Source organism: Cygnus atratus, chromosome 16 (assembly GCF_013377495.2).
Source record: "Cygnus atratus isolate AKBS03 ecotype Queensland, Australia chromosome 16, CAtr_DNAZoo_HiC_assembly, whole genome shotgun sequence".
NCBI lineage: Eukaryota > Metazoa > Chordata > Aves > Anseriformes > Anatidae > Cygnus > Cygnus atratus.
Genome location: NC_066377.1, coordinates 14,139,907 through 14,164,175, shown reverse-complemented (window position 1 = coordinate 14,164,175; position 24,269 = coordinate 14,139,907). Strand labels below are relative to the sequence as shown.

The 24,269-nt window shown below is 44.1% G+C and overlaps 1 protein-coding gene across 1 annotated transcript in view; it reads right to left on the bottom strand.

Moving 5' to 3' along the window:
* The window catches only part of TOP1 (DNA topoisomerase I), a 67,002-nt gene that overhangs the window by 31,278 nt on the left and 11,455 nt on the right, over positions 1 to 24,269 (bottom strand). Inside the window, exon 3 of the mRNA XM_035548020.1 lies at positions 4,801 to 4,903. Within this exon, the coding sequence (XP_035403913.1) occupies positions 4,801 to 4,903 (103 nt within the window). The remainder of the gene's footprint in view (positions 1 to 4,800; positions 4,904 to 24,269) is intronic.

The window sequence follows — 24,269 nt, the reverse complement described above, 5'->3', positions numbered from 1 at the left end:
GGGGAACAGGGGCGCTGAAACCCTAAGACAGATCTCTCTGCCTCTTCGTGCCCCACATGCACACAGTTCCTCGCAGTTCGGGATCACGTAATAAATCAGTCAGGAGGTGTGTGAGATGCCAGAACTGAAATTTATTTTCATTCACCACAAGCAAATGCCTTGGATCTGTTTTTCCTAGCAAAACCACAAAACTCAGAAGATGCCAGTGAAGATCAGGTCTATAAATCCCGTATGTTCCCTGCTTCTGTTCATCTCAAGCTGTGATCACAGGAGATTTTGTAAACGAAGGGAATACGCAATCTGACAGAGGATTTTTTCCTGCAGCTCAGATGCCTGTCACACTGACAGCAGGGATCAGCACTGCGAGAGGAGCCCCTTTACTCCCGTTCACTGTCACAGCCATTTCTGCACGGCGCAGGCCACGCTCCACGCAAAGCCCAAGACACCCAGCAGAAAGACACTCATTACTGTGAACACTTCAAAACCCATCTCTGACGCGCCTTGGCTTCAGAGGGACCATTATTTCATTATTTTACATGGTCTCCTTGTTTGAAATGCTCACTCCCAGAGATCAGAAACCTATTGCCACATCAGATTTGTTTCATTTTATTTTTTTTAACTACCGGCATTTATATTTAATGAGTGTGTGTAAGATTTTCTTTGGGGAATCAGGAAATAAAGGGTTGAGAAAAGGAACAAAAGAAAACACTTTGCTTGATAGTGACTGCTTGATAATGATGTGGATTTATTCTCTGAGTTTTGTTTTATGGGCTTTACACTTTCTTGGAGGGTGAAAGATCTTTGAGAAGACCCTCATGAGGCACAGAAAGGCTCTCCCAGTTCACTACAGCTACAAGGAAGTGATTAAGGTACAGGAGTGTCACCCTCTGAGTGGGAATGGAAGAAAGCAAGAAGCAAAATTAGGAAGTTCCACATCCCAGTCCACACACTTCTGCCGTATGAAATTAAGATAATCTATTTTAGGTATTTCTGGGATTTATCTTGACAGCGTAGATCCTTCCTTCAAAGTCTGGATACAGGAAACATTTATTCGGGAGCTTTTCTGCCTTCTTGACGTAGGTTTTATTTTAAAAACCTTGTTTTAGTACCGGGCAGGAGATGAAATGGTGAAACTACCACAGACAGACATTAAAAATGATCTGCTTTGGATGCAACCAGACAATGCTCTAAAACTGCATGCAATGCGTGACGCAATACCAGACTTCTCAGGAAGCAGTCAGGGGATGCTTCATGCGCTGCACAACACATCACACAGGTACAAGCCCAAGTTTCTCCAGCAACAACGGCTTGGATTTCTGCTAACACACAGCTCAACCTCTTTAAGAGCTAAAAAAGATACAGAACATCTCCTGCAATATAAAAGCTGATGACTTGAAGTCCAGAATGGAACTTCTCAAGGATTGAGTGCAATTCTATTAATCTAAGAAAATTTTCTAAAAGATTCATTTTCAGTTTTAGCAAGAGGTTTGTATCAAATGCTGTAAGAACTCCCCGTACAGGTAGAAACCGTTGGAAAATCCCACATTCTTGGTACCTTGTAAGTTTTGTCTAATTTCTAGTGGAGCAACAGCTATTTTCACTCACATTTCATTGCCAAATGCAAAACGTATGGCTATTGGGATTCCCATTAGCAGGGCAGAGCCTCTCAGAGCCTACCAGCCACTGCCTCTGCTCACCTGCTGTGCTTTACATCTTCCTCCAAGAAGAACTCTGTCTTGTTACATCACAGCAAAGACAACCCTTTAGACAGGGGACAATTCTCCAGTATTTCCCTGCAAAGCAGCTTCCTCCCCTCCAATTGCTGGTAAAAATCAAAAGCTATTAAAAATGGCCAAGTGATCAATAGTCCCCTTAACCTGTTCATTGCAAGCTGTCTGCTTAGCAGCAAGATAGCGAGAGGCGCTTGACAGTCACTGAAATGATTCCCAACTATTTCACACCAGTCGCACAGTCACAGAGGCCATCCTAAAGCCCAGGCTTCTCATTTACTCTTGGTTCTGTCCAAGGAAGTAGTTTTGTACAGCAACCGTATTAACAGAGCCATAACTGAAGTTCATCGAGGAGTATGTGCAGGACCAGCAGGAGTTTCAGGATGGATGCTGTTGGTTTCTGCCCCCTCCCAGGTTCACGTTCTGTTTAACCACCCCAGGTTTTGTATTAGGATGAAACTCCACATTTTCAAAGACAGGACTTCTAACTGTACACTTCTGCAGCTTGCTCCAGTCCTTCCCCATCCTGTCCAGTAACTCACTAGTCTGCTCCCTGCCATCCTTGGAGTCTCACCTTCCACATCAACACTTGGCACTCATCGGGCCACAAGAACATGCTCCATTCAGGTCCTTCCTAAGTGCTCCCCTCTAAGTAATTCCATGCTCATCACAGATCTTCCTCCACCCCCATGCTGTGAGCTGTTGGGCTATCTCCTCCATAAGACAATTGTTACCTAACTCTAACCCTTAGAGGGGCAGCTTAATATTCATGGAATTACATGCATGACAGCTGAATCGAAAGACTCGGAGAGGAAGTGCTTAAATTTCAGTTACGGGGTCAGTTATTTCTAAAAGGTTTGTTAGAAGACAGCTGGGTTTGCACCGCCAGTGGCCTCAGGCCTCGTGCACGAGTAAGCACGAATGGGGCAGTGCAGATCTTAGAAGACTCCTGAAGGATGGATCCAACCAGAGCACTGCACACGTTTCTGCGTACGTTATCTTCCCTGAATGACACCTCCATGATTCAGCAGTCCAATACATTAATTTTTAAGGTGTCGGTTTTAAAACGCAGGAAACACCATAGAAAAATGTTGCAAGCTGTGCACTCAGCCTGGGGAACTGTCCCACCCTGTGCAGCGGCCTGAGGGGCAAGGCAATATCATGTAATCTCTTCCCAAAATACGCCTCAAAGAACAACCCTGCAAAACATGCATTCAGTCACGTTATCCACACAGGTGCGTCCTTTTATGAAAGGAAAAGTGCAGTATATCGTGCTCAAAGAACAAACGAATATTTAAATGAAAATAACTGGAAGCTTTAAGCGCAGTGTCTAGAAAAAGTGCTACCTTTCTTACAGGGACTTCAAGGCAATGCTGAAGGGAGGGAGGAATTACTTCAAGATAAAGAATGTTTACATATCAGCTCATGACAAAGCTACAACTCACACAACACATTAGCCATTCTTATCTCCTTTTTAATGTTTTGTTATTTATTATTTACACAATTAGCACCGGGCAGCTTCAACTTATAAGCCATAATTAGTTGGTGAAAAATATTTCTTCCAGTTAAAAATATCCTTCCACCTCCTACACAGAGAAAGCCAAATCATTAATGAATTCTGGAAGTTTGAAAAGATCGTGCTTACATTACTCCTTACAAAAGAATGTACTTTGCTAAGATTGCAGGAGAATGGTTTCCAAGTGAAGCGATAAACACTTGGAAATGTGAGGCAAAATCCGTTTTGGGGCACATGCTTGAATATAAGAAAAATCAGAAAACACAGCAATAGAAATATATGAGAAAAAGCAAAGTGCAAACAATGTGTCCAAAGCATTTAGTCTTTGCCATGGAAGCCAGTAAATGCTGCAACTTAATTTGCCTAGATTTTTTTTTTTCCTGTCATCCATTTGTGGAGAAGAAACTAAAGAAAGCTATACAACTTCTTAAAAGGTCACAGGAAAAGCGTGACCCCAATAAAACAAACCCACTGCTCAGCACACACTCATTTTTTTCTTTGCTTCTTAATAGAAATTGTTAATACAGACTACTCATCTGTTTTTAGTTTGTGTTGTCACATTTGTTGTCACATTTGCACAGCCATTAGTTAAGAACATTTGCTTGGCCATAACCAACACTCCCTGCCGTTCACCAAGTGCTGGGACAGAAACTTACCCTCCAGTGCCTGATTTGCAAATACGCAACGTAGACTCCATGGCACTTGCATGTCAGGAGTTACAACTGGGAAAGCTTCTCTGTGTAACGTCCTGTGTGTGACACAGCTGCCCCACACTGTGTTATACCAAGTCACCAAGGACAGACCTGCATATTCCGGTTCTTATAATTCACACCTTACGTTAGGAGATAGGCTGGACTGTGGAACCCACCACCACTGCAAGTGCCCCCCTCATCGCAGAGTAAACAAATGCTTATCTTATGTTCAGTGTGGATGATATTGCAGGTGAGTCCCGTGACACACATTCCCCAGACAGTGGCAGTGCAGTTGTCATGCAGACCAGACAAACCAGCAGGCAATCCTTTCAGATTTATCATCTAACCCAGCAGCTGAGACGTGCTCATAATGCCTGGCAAATGTAAAAAGGATTACCCCACAAGCTGCCTGACAGCGCTGAGATATTCAGTCGTTATAAGAAAAGGCCAAGGACATTGCCATCACTCCAGGGGACCATTTTTCCAGATGCTACTAATTATTGGGAGACTGAGTAGTCACATCAGGTTCATCTATGCTAAAACAGCAGGGTTTACAGCAACACTTATGAGAGCTCCACGTTTCTGACAAACAATTGCAAACACACAAAAGATTACGACCAAAATTCATCAGTCTCCATGAAGATGAGGTTAAACTAGTTTTCACCTTCAGTCACACTATGCTACAATAATCTTATATACAAAAATATTGGATCCCATTTGCAAGATGCACAGCTTAAGCTACCCATATAGAAATGCATGCAAGTACATAAATTTAGACTTTAATCACCTACACTCGTAAATTCTAAGATTGCATGAGCAACAGAGGTTTAGCCTACGAGGGTTTGGTCAATTTTTTCCTCACCTATTACTGTGCTTGGACTTTTCCCGGTCTTTTTCCTTGTCCTTCTTGTGCTCTTTGTGCCGGTGTTCTCGGTCTTTGTGTTTATCTTTGTGTTTGTGAGAATCTGCAAGCAGAGAGGCAAAAAAAATTAAGAAATGAAGTTGGGAGAAAACTCCATGCCTCCCTCATGAACCTCTGCATGTTTCCCCACCCCATTCCAGTATTTCGTGAGATGCAAAATTTGTAACAAAAATCTTAGTTTTCAGAGGTCCTAAATGGATTCATTGTTCCTGCAGGACAAGTTAATTTACCTTGGCAACAGCTGCATTTATACGGTCCTTAGTTCAATGATCTTTAAAACCTTTACAGATCCTGAAGAAACATGACCCATTTTGTTAACTAGTTAAGTATGGCTATAGCAAGTTGAATCTTTCTGCAGAGATGGGAAACCTGGCTTCCTATGCCTGTCAATATTTCATGTCAAATAGATTACAAGGATACAGAAACGGAGCATAAAGCTGAAACGTTAGGCTTGCTGAATCTAAAATGTAGTCACTATTTCCACAAGTATCTAGTCTAGACAAAGAGCACCAATGCTCCCCCCCCTTAAAATCATCTTATTTTTATGCCCACATGGCATGACAGGCACACAGCGAGGGAAAGATCAAGTGATGAAGGAAGAGGAAAACAAAAGATGGAGGAAGAAAAACAGACAGGGAACTCTCTCCTCCTGCCGTCTCCTGCAGGAGACACTAGGAGACACTTACCTCCCTTCCATAACAGGGCCCAGACAGTGCAACGGGAGAGCTGTAATGAGCACATGCTGGTGGAAACCCACCTACACAGGTCAGGACTGGTCCAATTTAAGTGACGAGTCAGAAATAGGAGATGGCACACATACTGAGTGTACACAAACACTGTAATTTTAGTGGTATCAATTTCTACTTCCAGTAACATTTTCCATCCGCGGTGACAACTGCACCGTGCAATAAACAATGAGGTCCTTCCAAAGCACCAAAGAAAACAAGATCCGCCAAAGCGAAAGAGCAACAGAGTTGGAATTTTAACTAAGCACTGACAAGCATTTTTAGGCCCATAAATGTTCTTTATAAGTAGATCAGGAAGGAGCTGAGGCTGAATTAGCACCTCAAACCCAGGACAAAAGGCACAACCACCTACAGGCAAGGTCACTCCTGTAACCCATGCCAAAACACTCCCCTCAACTTCTCTCTCTCTTTTTTTTTTTTTATACACATTTCTCAAGCAACTAAAATTAAATAGCTCTTCAGGATACCTAAAAGGCTGTGATGACTTTGGCAACTGCTTTTGGATAATAGTGCCAGCACTTCCACCACAGATCTTGGATGTGAGGTAGTCATGATTAATCAATTGTAAAGATGTTAACATGCCTCTAAAAAGGCGACTGCCCCCATATGAGAATAGGAAACTGCAACAGAAGGAGTTTGAGATTTCCCCAGTCGCATGGGAAATGCACTGCAGAGCCAGGAACCGCCTCATCCTCCACGTCTTTTGCCACAAGTCCATTTTTCTCCTTACCTGACAACAGTGCTTCCAAACTCAAAATATTCAACCGGTTTTTGGGGGGAGCCCCCCAGTCACACACTTCCACAGATCGCAACCTGCTGCTGCCCTAACTTCAGGTGCTGCTTTCACACACCTGCAGTTTACTGCTGTTTTAACAGCACAAACCAACACACGAATGTCGACGTTGAAGCCTCCAACTTGCCTTCTGCCTCGATCCTCCCAAACTTGGCAACACTGCCCGGTGCTGCCCTCCACGCCATATATACATTTGAAGAGCAAGATTGAATTTTCTGTCCTTTGATACCCAGGTACGTGGCAGGATTTGTGCAACATTTGGTGTTACTGCATAACCACCTCAGAGTTTGCGAGGACCCAAACAACAAAACCTATTTCCCAGCAACCTCTAACAAACTGTGCAGGGACCGGACACCTACGCTCTCTGAAGTGCCAAGAAGCAATTTCTTGGTACCCTTCTCCTTCCCACCAGGACAACACACATTTCACTGGCAAAAGTGTTTTCGCAGCACATTTCACACTTCAGATTCTTCAATTTAGCCAGGAGCTGGAAGTTCAGGCTGTTTGCAAACTGCCTGCATTTTATTCCACAGAGTTCACTCCCCAATTCCTAAAGCACTGGCTGAAGCGAACAGCCATCTATTGACACTTGATGAGTAGGTAAATCGCTAGAAAAAACACGACGATGCTACACATAGAAATACACACACTCATTTTACAACATACTCATTTTTTAAGGGAGCAGAAACCAACACGCAATTTTTTTTATAACAACAAACTGATGGAAAATGTGTGCAACTATTCAGTACTATTCTCTTTAGAGCTTAGAGCCACGTGATCATTTTTCGCAAAACCCCACGAAACAGAACAGTCTTTTCCTTTCATCTCCAGATGCCGTTCCAACTGACTTGTGCTTTCCAGCTGAAATTAGTATTTGCTTTTGAGAAGTAGTTCTAGGGCCATACCCATGGAGTCACTGGAGCCCAACAACGCAATCCTCTGCTCTGCTTACAATAACTCATTGCTTTCAGGCAACGCAAGCCTGGTACAAGAGTGAAAAAAAAAATTTAAACTAGCTCTGCTTGGTGGCATTTGTCTTCCCTAGCTTTCCATTGCTGAAAGACTTCTAGCAGAAAGGCCTTTTTATAGAGGTATTCTGGCTAAAAGGCAGGCTTTAGCGGCTGGGGAACAGGAGGTTGTGTGCGTGGTCTTGCAAGCAGAAGGGAAAAGCTGGTGGGAGAGCTTTAACCTGAGTGCAGTCAACACTGGATACGTACTGGGCCTCTCAACACACCGGACAACACCTGAAATTCAGTACTTCCATGCAGGCAAGCATACTACCTCCCAGACACATCTCCTAAGAATTAAATTACTCTGGAATATTTGCCTAACGCTCAGACTCGATGCTGTTGCTTTCTGACACCATGCCATAAGGTAGGTTAAGACTGAGAACTTCTAAAGCTTTTATTAAATAATCCTGAGCTGACACATGAACATCACCAGAAGGCATTAAAGCTCTCAGATTTTTTTTATTTTTATTTTTTTGAGGGTGGAGCTGAATGCAGGTCAGGAGACTGGATTGCTAAAAAGGACACAATGGCACGTCATATATTTTTTTCCAGACTGGCTTTATCTAGCAGACCAAACTGATGGTTATTTGGTGGCTGACAAAACAAGTTCAGCTATTCCAGTTTGTGTCCCCACTTCACAGAAACCAGTATGACATCCTCTCCACCACATTACACTGGCAGCAGAAAACTGAATTTAGAACGAAACTTTAGAACACAATGGAGCTCCTCACACCAAACCTCATTAATACGGAAGCGATCAATGGAAATGCTCATGACTACCGTCTATCTTCTTTGATGTGCTTAGTGTATCAATTCCTAGCAGAATCCTTCAGCCTCCAGTAACTCTCCCCCAGCTTGCAGCCGACTAACAATTGACCAGATCCAGCCTCACATGAGCTGGAGTGAGGTCAGACACTATCACACACATTTACATTTGTTTCCTGCCCTTTATGTCTTTCCTTATGTCTGCTCCCTCTCGTGCTAAACAAGGAGATAAATACGACTGCTTCTCCAGGAGCATTAGCAGACTCCACTATCTACTGTGAGCAAAGTTCAAATGCCCAAACGTCCGTGTGACATTTAAAGGATTTCAGAAGTCAATGAGTCTCTCCAGCATCAAGGTTACAGTAGGGACAGGGGTTACGCTCACTGGGCAGGGATCCACCACCCCTAAGGCTCTCCCTTTGGTATCCACTAACCCAAACAGAGCGTTTGGCATCTCTTCTGTTCTAGAGAGCTTGATGTCTCTGGCACTGGATGCCTGTCTGTTAATGCTGAGCCTGGTATGTCTCCAAAAGATTACCGCAGTCCCCCTGCTATTCCTGCCTTTCCCTCTGTACCTCCAACAATCACGAGCAGCTCTGCATTTTTGTATGTTGATTCATCTTTGAACTCTGTTTAATTACAAGGACGCCTGATTTAGGGATGGGAAATTCTAAGCACTTTTGGTCTGTGGCCCTGTTTTGTCGTCTCTCCCCCCCGCCATTAAGTCTCTGGGGAAAGGCTGAGTCATAACCGTATTTGCAATACTTGTATACACGTATTACTGGAACAGTGCAGTTTTACTCTTTATCCAGGAACAGGGCTGTAAAAGGCCAGGCATCTATTTAACTACAGCATGATGAGAAGAGAGCTGCAGGAAGAGAAAGCCCTCCTGCGGTGGGCAGTTGGCACCTGGGGAGGCAGCGTGCCAGCAGCCTCCTCCTCAATGGGACTGACCCTGGCCTTAACGGGCTGGGCTGGCCACAAAACCAATGTACAGGGAACTATACTCTTTTAATTCATACAAAAAAATCGTTTGCTTTTAAAATCCTTTTGAGCACTCTTCTCTCCCCGCTCCCCCAATAAAGTTTATTTACGTATCAAGGGAAGCAGGCCTACTCCTTACATTAATATTTCAGTTTTTGTGGCAACATTTCTAGTTAAACCCTGAAATTGCATAGAGGGACATAGGCTCTTGTACAACAAATCAGCGCAGCTAGTAATATGATCTGGGAGAATCTCGTTGGCAGTTTGCTTTAGAATCATCTTTTTAAGTGCTGAAAAAAGGATGAGAGCAACAATCTGGCCCTTCTCATTTCTCTTAAACTAAGTGAGATAGCTGGCAAATTAACACCTGGTAACTCCAATTCCTCATCAACAGTAGCTTTTTAAGATAAATCTACTAGCCTTCCGTATTTGCCATCTTTGGGTTCATGTTCTTGTAAGCTTTTTCAAGTACAATTTGAATACTTTATCAACCTGTTTACAGACAGGTTTCTGCCAACAGTCTGTTCTTTTGTTATATTTTGCTAAGTTTTGGGGATAAGGGATTTTTGTATTTTCCTTCTGGTTCCAGCAATACCCCACTTGTTTCTCTCCATTAGACAGCCTAGAAATACCTCATCTAGTAAGTATGCTGATATTTTGTCTGTTCAAAGCACCATCTACACTGATATCCAGAATGGCAATTTAAGCTTACTTGATTCTTGGGACTGAAATCTGTCTCCAAATCCGAAGACATAGTATGAAGAAAGGGGGGAAAAGTCACACTACTATGTCAAAAAAACATTTTAACTACTTGTTACTTCCATGACACTTCTGCTTTAGCAAATGGGCTGAAATTCCTGCCCCAGGTCCAGTGCCTTGATACTAGTTACAGGTTACAAGAGAAACATACAAGCTTTTAAGACTTTCTCAGAATCATTGGTATATAGGAGTGTGGTGTGCTTTCTATTACTGGGACTTTTATCCATCTCAAACTTGAAGCACAAGCAAGAAATCCTTCGCAATTGCAATAGAGGATGTATTGTGTTACAGCAGGGTGATTGTATGTATGCAACTTTTCAGTCTCTTCTCTGGAAAGGGGAAGAAAGTCTTAAAAACCAAAAACAAAAAACAAAAAACCCTTCAGTTCCACTGCTAAATTATGCAGCTGAAAGAGATAATTCAGTAATACTGGATTTGTTCCAAAAACTGGTCAAACCGAAATCTTCTCTCAAGAGCCGTCCTCACCTGAGAAATTGGTGGTCTCTTTACAGCTGAAACACCTCTTAGACCATTTACTACACAACTACAGCATTTTTACAGTTTAGCCTAATTTCCTTCTCACTTGTTGTGACATAAAAGTAAGCAAAGCAAAAAATACCTGTATTACCTCAATGAAACAATTTCACAGATTTTTCTCCTCCTCCCAGGCTCTTCCCAGAAGCAGTCATCTTGAAGTGTAGATGATCACAAAAAGGCCTCTTACCTTCAAGTTTTATAAGTCAAATTTTACCATTTGTTACCATTTATTTTCCTAAATCATATTACTTCTGAGTTCTAATTTCCCATATACAGGTTATAAAAGACTACTATTTGATTCATTAAGGTTCAATTGGTTAAATGATGCCTGGAAGGGCTATGAATGCTCAAACACGTGAACGTAGTTCAAGGTGTCTAAAACACTCTTCATATTCCTGGCAAAGAACATGTACTTTTGCCTCAGGCATCTGATCACAACAGTTTTATGTTGGAGCAACTTTGACAACATATAGATTACACTTGCAAGTAGAAAGATTGTAACATTCAGTCAATATCAAAGATCTTTAACATGAACAGTGATGTGGTTGGCAGGTTACCTAAGCAAACAACTGCTATTCCATGTGTGTAAAGGTTGCTTTGTGAGGCTCTGGTCAATTTATAAACCATTCATCTGAGAAAGGAGCTACTGTGTGGAGATGCAGAAACCCATCTGAAGAACTCATACGGCTCAGAAGGGCAGCCATATGCAGAAAGCTGGACAGTCTGAGGCACAGGGGATGGGGATCCTCTCTGTCAGACAGGTCATGGCTTTGGGCAAGTCACTTGAATTTACATGTTTTGATTTACAATTTCAAAAGGCACATACAATAATCCTTCCTGATCAATCATTGACTGTCCTGAGTTGGAAGGGACCCACCAGGATCACCAAGTCCAGCTCCTGGCTCCTCACAGGGCCACCCAAAAATCAGACCATGTGTCTGAGAGCGTTGTCCAAATGCTTCTTGAACTCCGGCAAGCTTGGTGCGCTGACCACTGCCCTGGGCAGCCTGCCCCAGTGCCCGATCACCCTCTGAGTGAAGAGCCTTTCCCTAACACTCAGCCTGACCCCGCCCCGTCCCAGCTCCATGCCGTTCCCTTGGGTCCTGTCGCCATCCCCAGAGAGCAGAGCTCAGTGCCTGCCCCTCCGCTCCCCTCGTGAGGGAGCTGCAGGCCGCCATGAGGCCTCCCCTCATGAGGGAGCTGCAGGCCGCCATGAGGCCTCCCCTCAGCCTGCTCTGCTCTGGGCTGAACAAACCCAAGGACCTCAGCCACTCCTCATACAACTTGCCGTCCAGACCCTTCACCATCTTTGTAGCCCTCCTTTGGAGGCTCTCTAATAACGTTAAGTCCTTCTTACATTGTGGCACCCAAAACTGCACACAGTGCTCGAGGTGAGGCCACACTGGTGCAGAGCAGAGCAGGAGAATCCCTTCCCTCGCCAGGCTAGCCATGCCGTGCCTGAGGCACCCCAGGACATGGTTGGACTTTTGGGCTACTGGGGCATGCTCCCGATTCATATTTGGCTTGGCATTGACCAGAAACCCCAGATCCCTTTCTGCGGGACTGCTCTCCAGCCTCTCGTCCTCATCTACACATACAGCCAGGGTTGCTGAATCTGGCACTTGGTCTTGTTAAACTTCATGCAACTAGTGATTGCCCAGCTCTTTTAATTTGTCAAGATCTCTCTACAAGGCCAGAGACCAGTGTGGAAGAGCTTTATATTTTTCTACAATGTTTGTATTGCAGTTGGAGAAAGTCACAGTATGATCATGGTGTTCCAGTAATTGATTACACGGTTTCTGGACTTTGTTTAAATGGATTGTCATTGCTGTAGCTGAAAAAAAGGGGAAGAAAACCTATTGTACAGAAAACAGAATTGCATCCAGGTATCAGGGACAACATCTGTATGCAGCTAGAAGTCTCAAAAGCAGCAAAAAACATACCAAACATACCCAGAAGGTGTTTTACAGACAGATGATGGTATTGTGGATGATACTCTGGAACACAAAACCATAATCTAAAATAAACTTCCCATGTGAAACTGGATAAGTCACTTACTGGCCTAATGGCCCTATTTACGCAACTACAGAATACACATAAAACATTTACCCTGGAAAGGTATTGCTTGTCTGTTTGCTGTGCTGTTTTATTTCTCCAATAGCTGGCTGCAAAATATTTGGAGTCCTGAAATGAGGGTGACTAAAACACCGAGACCAGGATTTGAGACCCCCATAGCCATTACCTCGATCAGAGTAATTCACCAGAACATCATCATCTGATCTGACTGAAATACAGTTTGGGCAAGCAGTGCTTCCTATGCGTGACGTTCAGTGAAAGAAGCAGGACCGGGCGTTCAGTTTGTGCCAAGAAAGGAGGGAAACCACTACAACAGCAAAACAAGATTGCTGGGCTTCCAATTCCTCGTTTTGAGTGCCATAATTAAAAGAACATGTACACCTTTCAAAATCAACTTCACGTGCAATCCTTTACCTACAGTGTTGAAAGGCATCTCCGCAATCAACACTGCTGCAGATTCTCTCTGGCCTGTTGTGTACTTTTACGTATTTTATTATTTACACAATAATATTTTGCATTTTATTATTACACAGATGTGCCTGTACACTAGACAGCCTATTCTGACTCTAAATAGATATCAAAGCTATTTCTAAATACTCAAAACGCTTTCTGAAGTCAAATTCAAATGAAGTACAGTTGCTGTGCTACCACAAACTTACTTTGCTTCAGGCGTATCATTGGATCAGGTGCACCAGTCCAGGGAGGCTGACACTTTCTTAACGATGCTTAAAGAAACCTCTCTGTTTTCCCTGATAAACTATAGTAAGACACAAATTTTATGCTTTACTGCCAAACATCTAAATCAATTTTGACTAAACACAAGTGGAAAGCAGCTCTTGGTTGGAAGCTTCATATACTCATCATTTATTTTCCAGACATACAAGGGAAAAAATAGAGGAAAGAGACAAGAAAGCTTCTTTGAGAGCAGAGTCTGGAAAAGTACAACAGAATAAGCAAACAGTTCATCCTAAGGCAGTAACTTAATAATAAACCGACTCCAGCAAAGTGCATTCTTCCTTTTCCAAGGGTTCAAATGAAGACATATATCAACACTGAGTAGATTTGAGTCAACCTGTTTTCCCGGGTAGTTCTTCCAAGACAAAGAACTGCTGCATCCTCCTCTCCTGTTCACAAAGGAGTCCACCAAGCAAACATCTGGGCTGAGCCAGAACCGACCACACTACTTGATATCCTGCAGTTCTGCTTTCCTAAAGCTTGAAAACTGCCTAATACTGATAGGAAGAGTAAAGCCAGTGACCTTACAGCCCCTCTCCATATTTTTCAGTTATTTGAGTCAAGATACACCAGAGGGGCAGACAGATATTGTGTTTTTTTCCTTAAAAGGATTTTGCTGGGATACTTGGCTTCAGAACAAGACAGACCCCTTAGTTGCTGCATTCTTCATTAATCTTGTAATCCGATAAATAGATAAATTGCTGAAGAAATGTCTCCAGCCTCTGTCTATAGGAATAGAACAATTCCTGTGAACTTATTGAGAAGTTCCACTTTCTCTCCAGTGAAGTTTTGTTATGCAAGCAAGGATCTTACACAGCTTTTAAAATACAAAGTTTGCAAAACAAGATTAACACACCTTCTGCTCCACCGAAACCCCAGGGCAACTTCAATCTAAGGAAGAAAGGTAAACAATGTGACAGAAGTGCTAACAGGGAGAGAGCACAGTGGCACAGCACCAAGTCTGCAAGCTGAGCTGCACGCTCATTTATCCTTCCAAAACTATAAAGCTTATCATGGATAGGTTAAGGAGGCCAGAAAAAAAAAAAAAAAAGAAAAAAAAACACAGACTGATCATTCCTATCTTGTGTGACTGAGGCCTCAGGGACATGAATGAAGTTAACCTGAAGCAAATGCCACTGCTGGCATTTCATCAATCTAAACAAACCTGCAGAAGTTGGGTAGATGAAGCAAGACATGCTGTGAGAGCTGATCCAGAAAGGGAAGGGCAGATATTCTTCAATACACTTGTTTTGAGCCCTTTTTTTTTTCCCCAGCTGGATTAATCACTCAGTTTCTGTGCACCAAATATTTTCACCTGCTAGGTAATACTAAATTCTCTGATTATCAGCAATTAACGCTTAAATAATTGAGATGCTCTGTGTTACAAAGGGACAATGACCTTACATTGCTATACTGAATGTATTCTGCAGCAAACCAACACCACAGACAGCAGCAAGTCTAATGACCTGTCAGTGCCTTCTCCATGGCCTCTTCTGAAAAAGGTGGCATGTTCACATATGACTATTCTGCAGCATATCTTAGTCATTGAGTGAAAAACACAAAATCACTGCAAGAACAATTGCACTAGAACACATTACACACAGGACAAGAGTGGGGAAGCCTTATAAAGCATGAAAATACATGTTTGATCAGTAGAGAAAGGCTAAATTAAGAGCTGCTTCTTACACATGCCAAAGGGCTCCCGACTGAGAGGCAACAATGAAGTTTCAACCCACTATTTGCATTCAAAAATGAAAAAAAATTCATTGTGAACAGAAACATGTGTTTCCAGGGATTCCCAGGACGTAAAACATTCTCCTGTAATTGCATAAATAAGAGTCAGAGAATGAAATCCATTAATATGCTTCCATTAACCAAGCAGAATAAAATAAAACAGCAAGTCAGAACTGCCAGCATCAGCACACAGCTTAAAAAGCTCCTAGCACGGAAGAGAGGAAAGTCAGGAGTAGTCTCTTAAGAAAAGAAGGTAAGAATCACCCTGTTCTCGCCCCTAGCAAAGTTTATTCTTATATGGCGACACTATCTTATGAATAGAAGTACTTTCCATAGCCTCCTCCATTCAGAATTTGACTAGCGTGCACAGTAACAGACTCCTTCCCTTACTGGGGCAGAAATAGTTTCAGCATTTTTTCCTGTTGGTTTAGAAGTCTTTACCCACATGCATAAGCACAGCTACGCACTGCATGTACATCTTTAAAGCAGCAGCAAGACTGAAGATATGCTTTTGCCTTGATTTTCAGAAGGCACGGCCTATCACATCTCTGCACAGCAGGAAGCCAGAGCAGGGTCTAAGGAAAAACCCACCCAGTGAGCACTGGGGGACTCAGGAACACTCCAGGACGCGCTGGAAGCATGTCTAAGTTTATTTTGTATACGCCTGCTTCACTCCTAGTCCTTGTCATGTTCAGCCACCGTCTTGCTTTCCCTAAGCATCAATTCTTCCTCCTCCCACCTCAGACTAGCCCAGAATTACTTTTCAGGGTCAGTGAAGGCGTTCTAATAGATAGAAAAGTGGAAAGCTAGACAACTGTAGCGGCTAGCTAGTGACCCATCTCAAAGTCAGCTCTGCCTCTGTCTGCATTTCCCAATCAGATCCAAAATGTAGGAGCAAACAAAGGACGGCTACAAGCCTGTGCTTCATTACCTCCCTGGTTCCAAAAGCCTTACGCTCGTTACAAACGTGTATTCCAATTAGCTAACAGACGTGTACAGGACGGACTCTGGAGGGCTGATGGGTGCATAAAGTGAATGTTGCCGGGGAACACACAAACAAGAATCAGCTTTGGGAAAAAAAGTTGCATAAAATAGAAGCTGCAGGTAGGTTCCCTGTGGATTTCCTTTGGATCCCCTAACACTGAATGATTTTTACTAGACCATCTAATCTCATGCTTCTCCAAATTCACATCCGTTTCCTCCCCATTGTGCAAAATGCAGTTAACGTAACCGGCACAGCAGGAAGGACTGAGAAGGGCTGGACGATCGTACACGAGCCGGTCTAGCATACAGGAGTATAAAACTAGCTCAAAATGATGAAAGAAAGCAAAATTTAAGGGCGTTCAAATGGATAATGCGAGGGAGACTGATCCCACTGCCGGAGTCAGAGAGCAACAAACCTTCAGCACGGACCCAAGGCTTGGCACAGGAGCTGCCACGCAGCGCTGTCGCACGCAGTCAGCTCTCAGGAAGAGACAAAGGAGCCGTGTCCGCACCGTGCAGATGGAGACAAAGGAGCGGCCCAGGGTCACGCTCAGCCGCTGGGGAGCCAGGCCCAGGGGTGCTCCCGCCTCTGCTCGCCTTCTGCCTCGCTTCTCCGGAGCGCGCTGCGGCCGGGTAGTTGCGACACGCCGTCATGTTTAGACTTCGGAGTCATCAGCGGCTGCAGAAGATAACCTATCCCTTACTTCAACATGGTTCAAAGCAACATGGCTCAGTTAACCCTTATCTTCCCGCTAGCTGACCCTTTCAGCTCTTGAGTTCTCATCCAGCAGAACTTTGGGGACACCACCCTGAACTTCAGCAGTCCCCCTCGGGAAGGACGTGACAGCTGTGCTGGATCGCCGAGCTCACCGCTGCTTGGCCCCTGCGCCCAGGCTCACCAGGCTCGCTTGCTGCCTGCACCGGCTGATCCACGGCTCCTTGAGAAAAAGGCTCAGCTCCTCCTGAGATGAACCTCTTCGGGTCCGTCACGGCTTGGAGAATCTTGTCCAGGCTACGTTCAACTGTGGGAGAAGGAGCAAGCCTAGCTCTTCAGCAAGGAGATCAGGGACTGGGCTCCTGCCTGCATCACCGACACATGGAGGTGGGCTGAATCACCCCTTCCGGAAATTTTTGACAAGAAAGCACCCAGGGAGCAGCTTTACCAGTTACCTCAGAAGACTGGGTCAAGAGCAAAGCAAACCTTTCGGTGCAACCTGATACATTTGCGCTGCAGTCAGAGAACTTCACGTACTGTACTCCATCCACAGGCTGAGTCAGTGCCCCTAGCAGAAGGTTTTTCCGCCTCCAACTGCTCTCTGTACCAGTAGCAGAAAGGTGCAAACAACACAATTTGTAATGCAAAGTCAACAGCTGCTTCCCGCATGCAGCCAAACCTTTAAGACAGGTGAATCAGGAGGAAGAAAGGAGAAAACTAACTCCCAGCTCTTAGAGGAGATAATGGAAACTTCAGCTATATTAAAAAATAAGGAGATTCGTATCATTTTGAGGCATAAGAAGTAAAGTTTCAATTTTAAAAACTGCATTAGCCAGCAGGAAAACAGCTGTGTTGTCTGAAATAATTACTCTGCAAATGGTGTCAACTAGAAAAATATTTTCACTTGCTGGCTGTGTAAATCACTAGTATTTTTGGATTCACTAAAAAGAGTTTTGTTTTTATTTTATTTTTCTTTAAAGATTCCCTGAAATCCTGATACTTCCTCAGCGCAAGAGGGAATTCTCAAGAGCAGCTCAAACCAAGCCAGCATTCACCCCAACAGCACGAGGACAGGGCTGGCACGTCTGGCTATCCCGGGCCTGACCCAGGACAGGGGCTCCCTGAAACCCAAATTCCCACAGATCAAAACAAGCAGATGCATTGAAATGCTTCTCCTACTGCAGTCAGCGACGAGACTCCTGTCAGCGGGCAGCATCATGCACACGTGTACACGCAGGAACAGTGCAAGCAGCGCCCAGCATCCTCAGAGAGGCTCTAATGGCATTGCGCAAAGACCTTTATTAACCAGCCCTGGACAACGAGATGTGGCTTTGGCCAGCGCTGGTCTTCTGCCTGCTGTAGGCAGGAAAGGCCTGAGGCGGCAGCACCCTTGGGAACAGCCCAAGGCCTCCGTACTGCTCCGGATTACGGCATACATTGAGCCTGCAAGACAGCAAGCGGCTGGTACGACGCTGAAATTAGCTCTGCCAAGCAGTACTGCTGTTTTAAGCTCCGGAATCAGATGTTTATCCTACTACTTGCCTAATATCGTGCCCACAAAGCTGAACTAATGGGCCAGTGTTATAAAAAGTTTATTTCAAAACAATGTAAGCGATTGGTCTTTTATCATGTTCGTTTCCTCTCTGTAGAAGCAACTCCCACAGCGATCCCAGCCAGTGCGTTTGCTGGTGCCGTGGTGCCCCCCCACCTCCAAGCATTTTTCCAAGCCCGGGGCACGCTGGCTGGCTGCAGACCACCTCCTCACCTCCGCCTGCGCTGCGGGTGAGTTATGCGATCGCACACCCACGCCAGGCTAAATCCAGCAGTTGTCTGCAAACATCTCATCAGCAGCCGGCGCTGCCCCAAGTCCCACTCTCAAGACAAGGCAGGGAACGCAGCTCCCCCGCCTTAAGGAGCCATCGCCACAATTAACGTACAAGAAGAAATCTGATGCCAGCCGGAATACACAGGAGGCACGGGACTAAACAAAAGGTTTAATGACAGCCGAGATTTCCGCACTTCCCGCAGTACTCCTGAGCCTATTGAGAGGGAGGCAGCGAGGACACAGAGAGCCACCTCTGTAGCAGTGCAGGTGACAGCAGCTTGAAATGTGAGTTTTAAAATGCACAGGGCTGTGCTGGCAATACTTACATGACTAATAAGTAGAGCTCCTACACGCAGCGCGCCCACTCCACCAGAAGCCTTCCATTCAAACCAACAGACAGGAAGTGTTACTTGAAGTCACTGATTTTATCCCTGTTACGTGTTGGTGTTCTGTTTTGTTAAATACAGGTCAAGTCTCACTAGCTGCCGGCTGTTAAATCACACCGACACAGGTAACTGAACGCCCATGTAACCTGTCATCGCAGATCAGTATGCTTAATAAACTCCTAACTTCAATTAAAAGCAGCTCTACATATTCTAACCCCTCCCCCCCCCCCCCCCCCCCCCCCTTCTGAATGGCTTGCATCTCTGGATGGATATCAAAATTTTATTAAACTCACAGGCAACATTTTCAGATTCCATCACACACAAGATTCACAAATGCCTTGAATGACTTATGAATGGGAGAAAAACATTTACTTTGTTTCACGCCTAAACCCTATTAAAAGGAGAGAAGCGTAATCCTTGAAAACTGAACAGAACCAATTGCTTCTGGTTAACTTGTTCCTCAATTTTACGAGCAGATACATCTTTACCAATGCAGAAATAACTAGGTGTGAAAGTTAGCTTCCCTTTTTCAGCTTTCAAATGGTTTCCACTATCATAGTCACTAAATGAGCTGTTCAAACTGAAGGAAATATGCTGCAGGTGCAAAGAGTCTTCAATGGTTGGTTTATCACTGCACTTCAAGATGCAAGTGCTTAACTAATGACTTCCATCATCTCAGAGGTTCTGCTTTACAGCTACAGCAACACGATCGCACTATTTTTCAAGTTTTCTGAACACGAAGCCTGACATCACTTAGGTATTTTAAGAAGTTGCTTGGTAAGAGGCTTAGAAAGATGCTCGAAGAACTACGAGCACTACAGAAGCACCCACAGGGACTCAAGAGTTTGTTATTCCTTGTTAATGTAACCTGAAATGAGAAAACAAAATGGTACAGCTTATTTGCAGGAGTGTTCCAAAAGAAAAATTAAGAGATTTCTTTGCACCTGCTCATTTGATGGCAGAAATAGGCAAAGGAAACAAGGGTAACTGGTACGAATATTTACAATCTAATAATTAATTCCTGAACGGCTCAGCTATAATGCTAGGAAATAAATATTTTAAAGGTTTCTTGACTGCCAGTCTTACTTATGTTGAGACAAATTTTTAAAGGTTTATTACAAATACTGTTAGAGTCAAAGTTAAAACAATACCTCTGTTAAATTTTAAGATGAATTTTACATCGAGGACCAGTGCCACCTTGAAAGCTACAGCCACTGCAGTGATTTAGCATTTGCTCCTCTGCAGACAGCCCTTCCTCCTGCCTTTCCTTCCCTTCCCAGACCGAGGCGCTCCGGGAGCCATCCGTGCCCGGGTTCCCCCATTCCCTTCCTCTCGGGAACCTGCTTGCCCCAGAGGAGCGCAGCAGCGCCAGGGGCTTCTGAACCCGCAGTACTTGAACGCACTCGAACCTGTTTGAGCCTCCATGCATTTAGGCAACGCTGTTTGCAAGTTTTTAAATGTACCAGTTTATTTTTGAACTTGGATCTTTTACAGCTAGCAATTATCTTACTTCCTGTACTCTAGTCCCTTGCAGACCAGAACAAACTCCCTGTTTTTCCTGTGATCACAGCTGTGACCTGTGATCAGCTTTACTTGAGACTATCAGATGTGAAAAGGCACTGATAGCGATACACGGGAGCCTCGAGTCTTTATTAGTGCATAGTGGTAGTATTACGTAAAGCCTGCAAGTGAGCAAACTGCATGATGAGCAGCTCTAATAAGGTAAGGATGAATGCAAATAACCTGTACTGAAAATCAGCAAGAGATGTGAGATATTTAACTTCATGTTCCCTCCCCAAGACTAACACCCTGCACTCACAGATCAAGATACCCCCGGAGATAACGGTATGATGAAATTGAAAATTAAAATAACTGCTTTAACAGTAGCGTTTCACTTCTAGTGGTGACGTTACTAAACACTCCACATTGGCTAGAAACACTATTAGGTTAACCTGGTTTCCTAAGGACATTTCTTTGCAGCTCTAAGAGGCAAAATAGTTCAGGAGCCTCTACGCGAGAAAGCATCTGTGACCTGGAAAGCAGTTCCACATTGGTTTTCACGACAAAAGATTTTACAGAAAGTACCAGTTACCTAGCGATTAAAATATAAAACGAGATACTTTGTGCCACTACAGTCACTGTAAGGAATACTGGAATCTCAGCTCTAGCACTTTACAGCAAGACAGCTGCCCTGATGATACAGAAACTGCACTTCCTTTTTTTTTTTTTTTAGTGCAGAAAGCAGTAGCCACACACAAGTAACACAAGGAAACTGTTTGCTAATGCCAAGCATCATTTTCTCAAAAATCTAACTTCACTACGATTAAGTGTGCAGTTAAATCAGCATTTGTTCCATCAAGGTGTGCTTTAGAAGTTGCTTTATGAACTACTGCACAGCTGGATGCAAGAGCAATTCTGGTTTGAGCAAGGGCAAGAGTAAACTGCAGTGACCAACAGGGACGAAACCTCATTTGACTCGGTATACAAAGACACTTGACAACTTATTTCTGTACTGACGTCTTTTTTAGAGTATCAATCTCCATCAGTAATTTGATCTGAATCTAGTTCTGCATGTACTTAAACCCATTTGGATCACAGGATTTGGGAAATGGCATACCAGCACTAACAACGCTGCCGATCTACTGTTACTTGGTTACTTAGGAACGATGGGAAGGAGGTGGTTAAAATTTAGGATATAGTTTACAGGATGAAGAACCGAGCAAACATCACTGACGCTTGCTGACGAAGTGACACTGACTTCAGAACATGGAAATAAGACCTACGAGCCACGCCACTGATTTGCCTTCTTTAAGCCTTCAAACACTCATGGATGCTTACAAGCAAGCCCTGTTGAATACCAGCCCTTGCCCAAAGTGAAAACTAGCAGAAAACTTACCTTTCCAGTCTCTGAAACAGCTATTAAAAATGCCATTAAACTTGTTTGTAGTCCACAGACCCCAACAAAATTACTATTTTTTTTCAGTATTGGGGAAGAACAATTGAAGTGAGAACTTCTTTGGCTGCATTCACCTATTGAGTTAATTGCCAAAGACTAATTCCAGAGGTCTGCTGAGATTAAACCATGAGTGTACACAAAGGGGCACTATAAAAACTCAGCTTAGAAAAATCTAATAGCATATTTATTTCGATTCCATTCAAAAAGTAAATATTTGCCATGTGCAAGGTGACAGACTTGTTCTCCAGGACTCCTCTATAAAAATGAAACCGAGAAGCGTTCCTCTCCCCGGCTCAGTTGCCCTCCCAAAACACAAACACACTAGTGTGATGCAAAGAGGGCTCCTCAAACTACATGCTAACAAGCTCCCTCTGGGGTTTAAGGTTTCGTAGCCTGGGTTAGCATCTGAGGACAAGGCTCCTGTGCCTGGTAGATGGGTGGAGTATTTACAGAAAGGGAGAAAAACATAAGAACTTAAATTAAAAACAAACTGATTTTGACATTAATAAATGAGGCTCACATCTGTTTTGAACACTGTTTCTTGGTCTTGGGAAATACAGCTACAGGGGATGCATTTCACAAAACAATGCTCCGCAGCTCCATTCTCCACAAATCCACAAAGGACTCCGTTTAAAAACACACTGACTTCAGCACACTACAACTCTGTAAACCTGCCGATCCTTCAGAAACGTGGCCAGGGGTTATTGTTGTTGATCCTTCTAACCGAGCACGCCGGTGAGTAAAGCCCGAGGCACACCGATCCGTTCCTAGCAGACCCAACCCACCTTCCGAACCAGCTCTCCCTGCTGTCAGCACCAGACGTAACCTGCTTGGCTAAACTGCACGCAGAACGGATCAATCTGGCTCACAAAAGCAGCACCAGCAGCTTCAGAAAACAACCCCAAAATCGGATTCCTAACAGAGAGAAGAGTTGCACAGGATGAGTACAGTAAGAGGCACGTTCACGAGCACAGAAAACCAGAACGTTTTTAACTCAGCACACACACAGGTTCGTGCCCCGACAGCGAGGCACAGCAGTGCCAGGAACCGCAGATCACACGGCACTGGACAAATGTCTCAACAACAGGACGGGGCAGGAGGGAAGGGGCAAGCGCTAGACATGAAGTCAATGCTTGGAAAAGCTGAAGAGCAACAGCTTTACACCTTCATTTATGAAACAAGAAACTGATCATCAATTCCAGTGCTTGACTTCTGCATAAAGTTCAATTTAAGGAGTTAATTACTAGTGTAGCCAGCGTATTGTTACCTGCTCTGTCTCCAACCACTGCAAGACGAGCTATGGACCAGGACAAGCACAACCACAGCGTGCTGGACGCTCTCAGCACCAGACACCCACCAACAACTTAAGAATCCAAGCACAGAGCGTCAAGTGCTAAGCCCCATTTTCTCCTCACATCTACACAATTAAAGCAGTCTAAAAACCTAAAAAGAAGCTTGCTTTAAATACAAGTGATGCTGAATAAGCCCACTTGATGATAAAAGGAAAACTTAATTGTTTACGACAGCCATCAAACTCCAGAGAGAAGCACATTTTAAATTAGAAGACTGCATCTACTCATAAAAACAGGTATTTCAAGGACAGCTTGCTTGTGCTTCCCTAATAAAGCACAGGTGACATACCCAGCTATAATATTATGACTCAGACAAGAGGCTAGCTCCTCCAAGAGGCTTCCTGGTTTTGGAGTAGGAAGAACACCAGAGGATGGAAGAAAACAAAAAGAAAAGAGACTCTTCAAAAAACTCATTATCCACCTTCATGAGGCAAAGATATCCCGAAGAGCTGGAGAGGTGTTTCCATCTGCTGGAGCAAGGAGCTGCAGCCCGTGTCCAAACAGCTCCAGCACGATGCCTTGCGAGACTCGGAGTTAGCAGCACTGGCAGGTATCCCGCCTGAGTCGTGCCGCTGCTTCTTTGCTAAAAGGATGGATGAAGATGACACCTACGCGGGGACGGGGCAACGCTGCCGAAGCATCAATGTCACTTTTGTTAAGAGTTCATCTTTTGCGTTGTACTTCTAGACACACGAAGCTGCTGCCTCTAGATCTGGCAGTTCGCGGCAGCGCGCTACAACACAACCTGCACCTCGCTCTCCTCCTGCCAGAAAGCACCCAAGCCTTTTCCCTCTGTATCTCTGACTCGTACCAAACCGAAGGAACCTCATCCTCCATCAAAACCGAAGCTAAAATCTAAGCATTGAGGGGCAACAGCAGTGAGGAAGGCTTACTCTGATCCGCACATAAAGGGGTTTACCGCGCACAAGGAAGCGTTACAACAGAGAGCACATTTTAATAGCTCCAATGACATTCTCGGTCCTCAGAAGAGGAGCAGGCAGCTTTTTATTCCCCATCTGGTGGTCATTAACTCTAGCGTACAAACCTCAGCC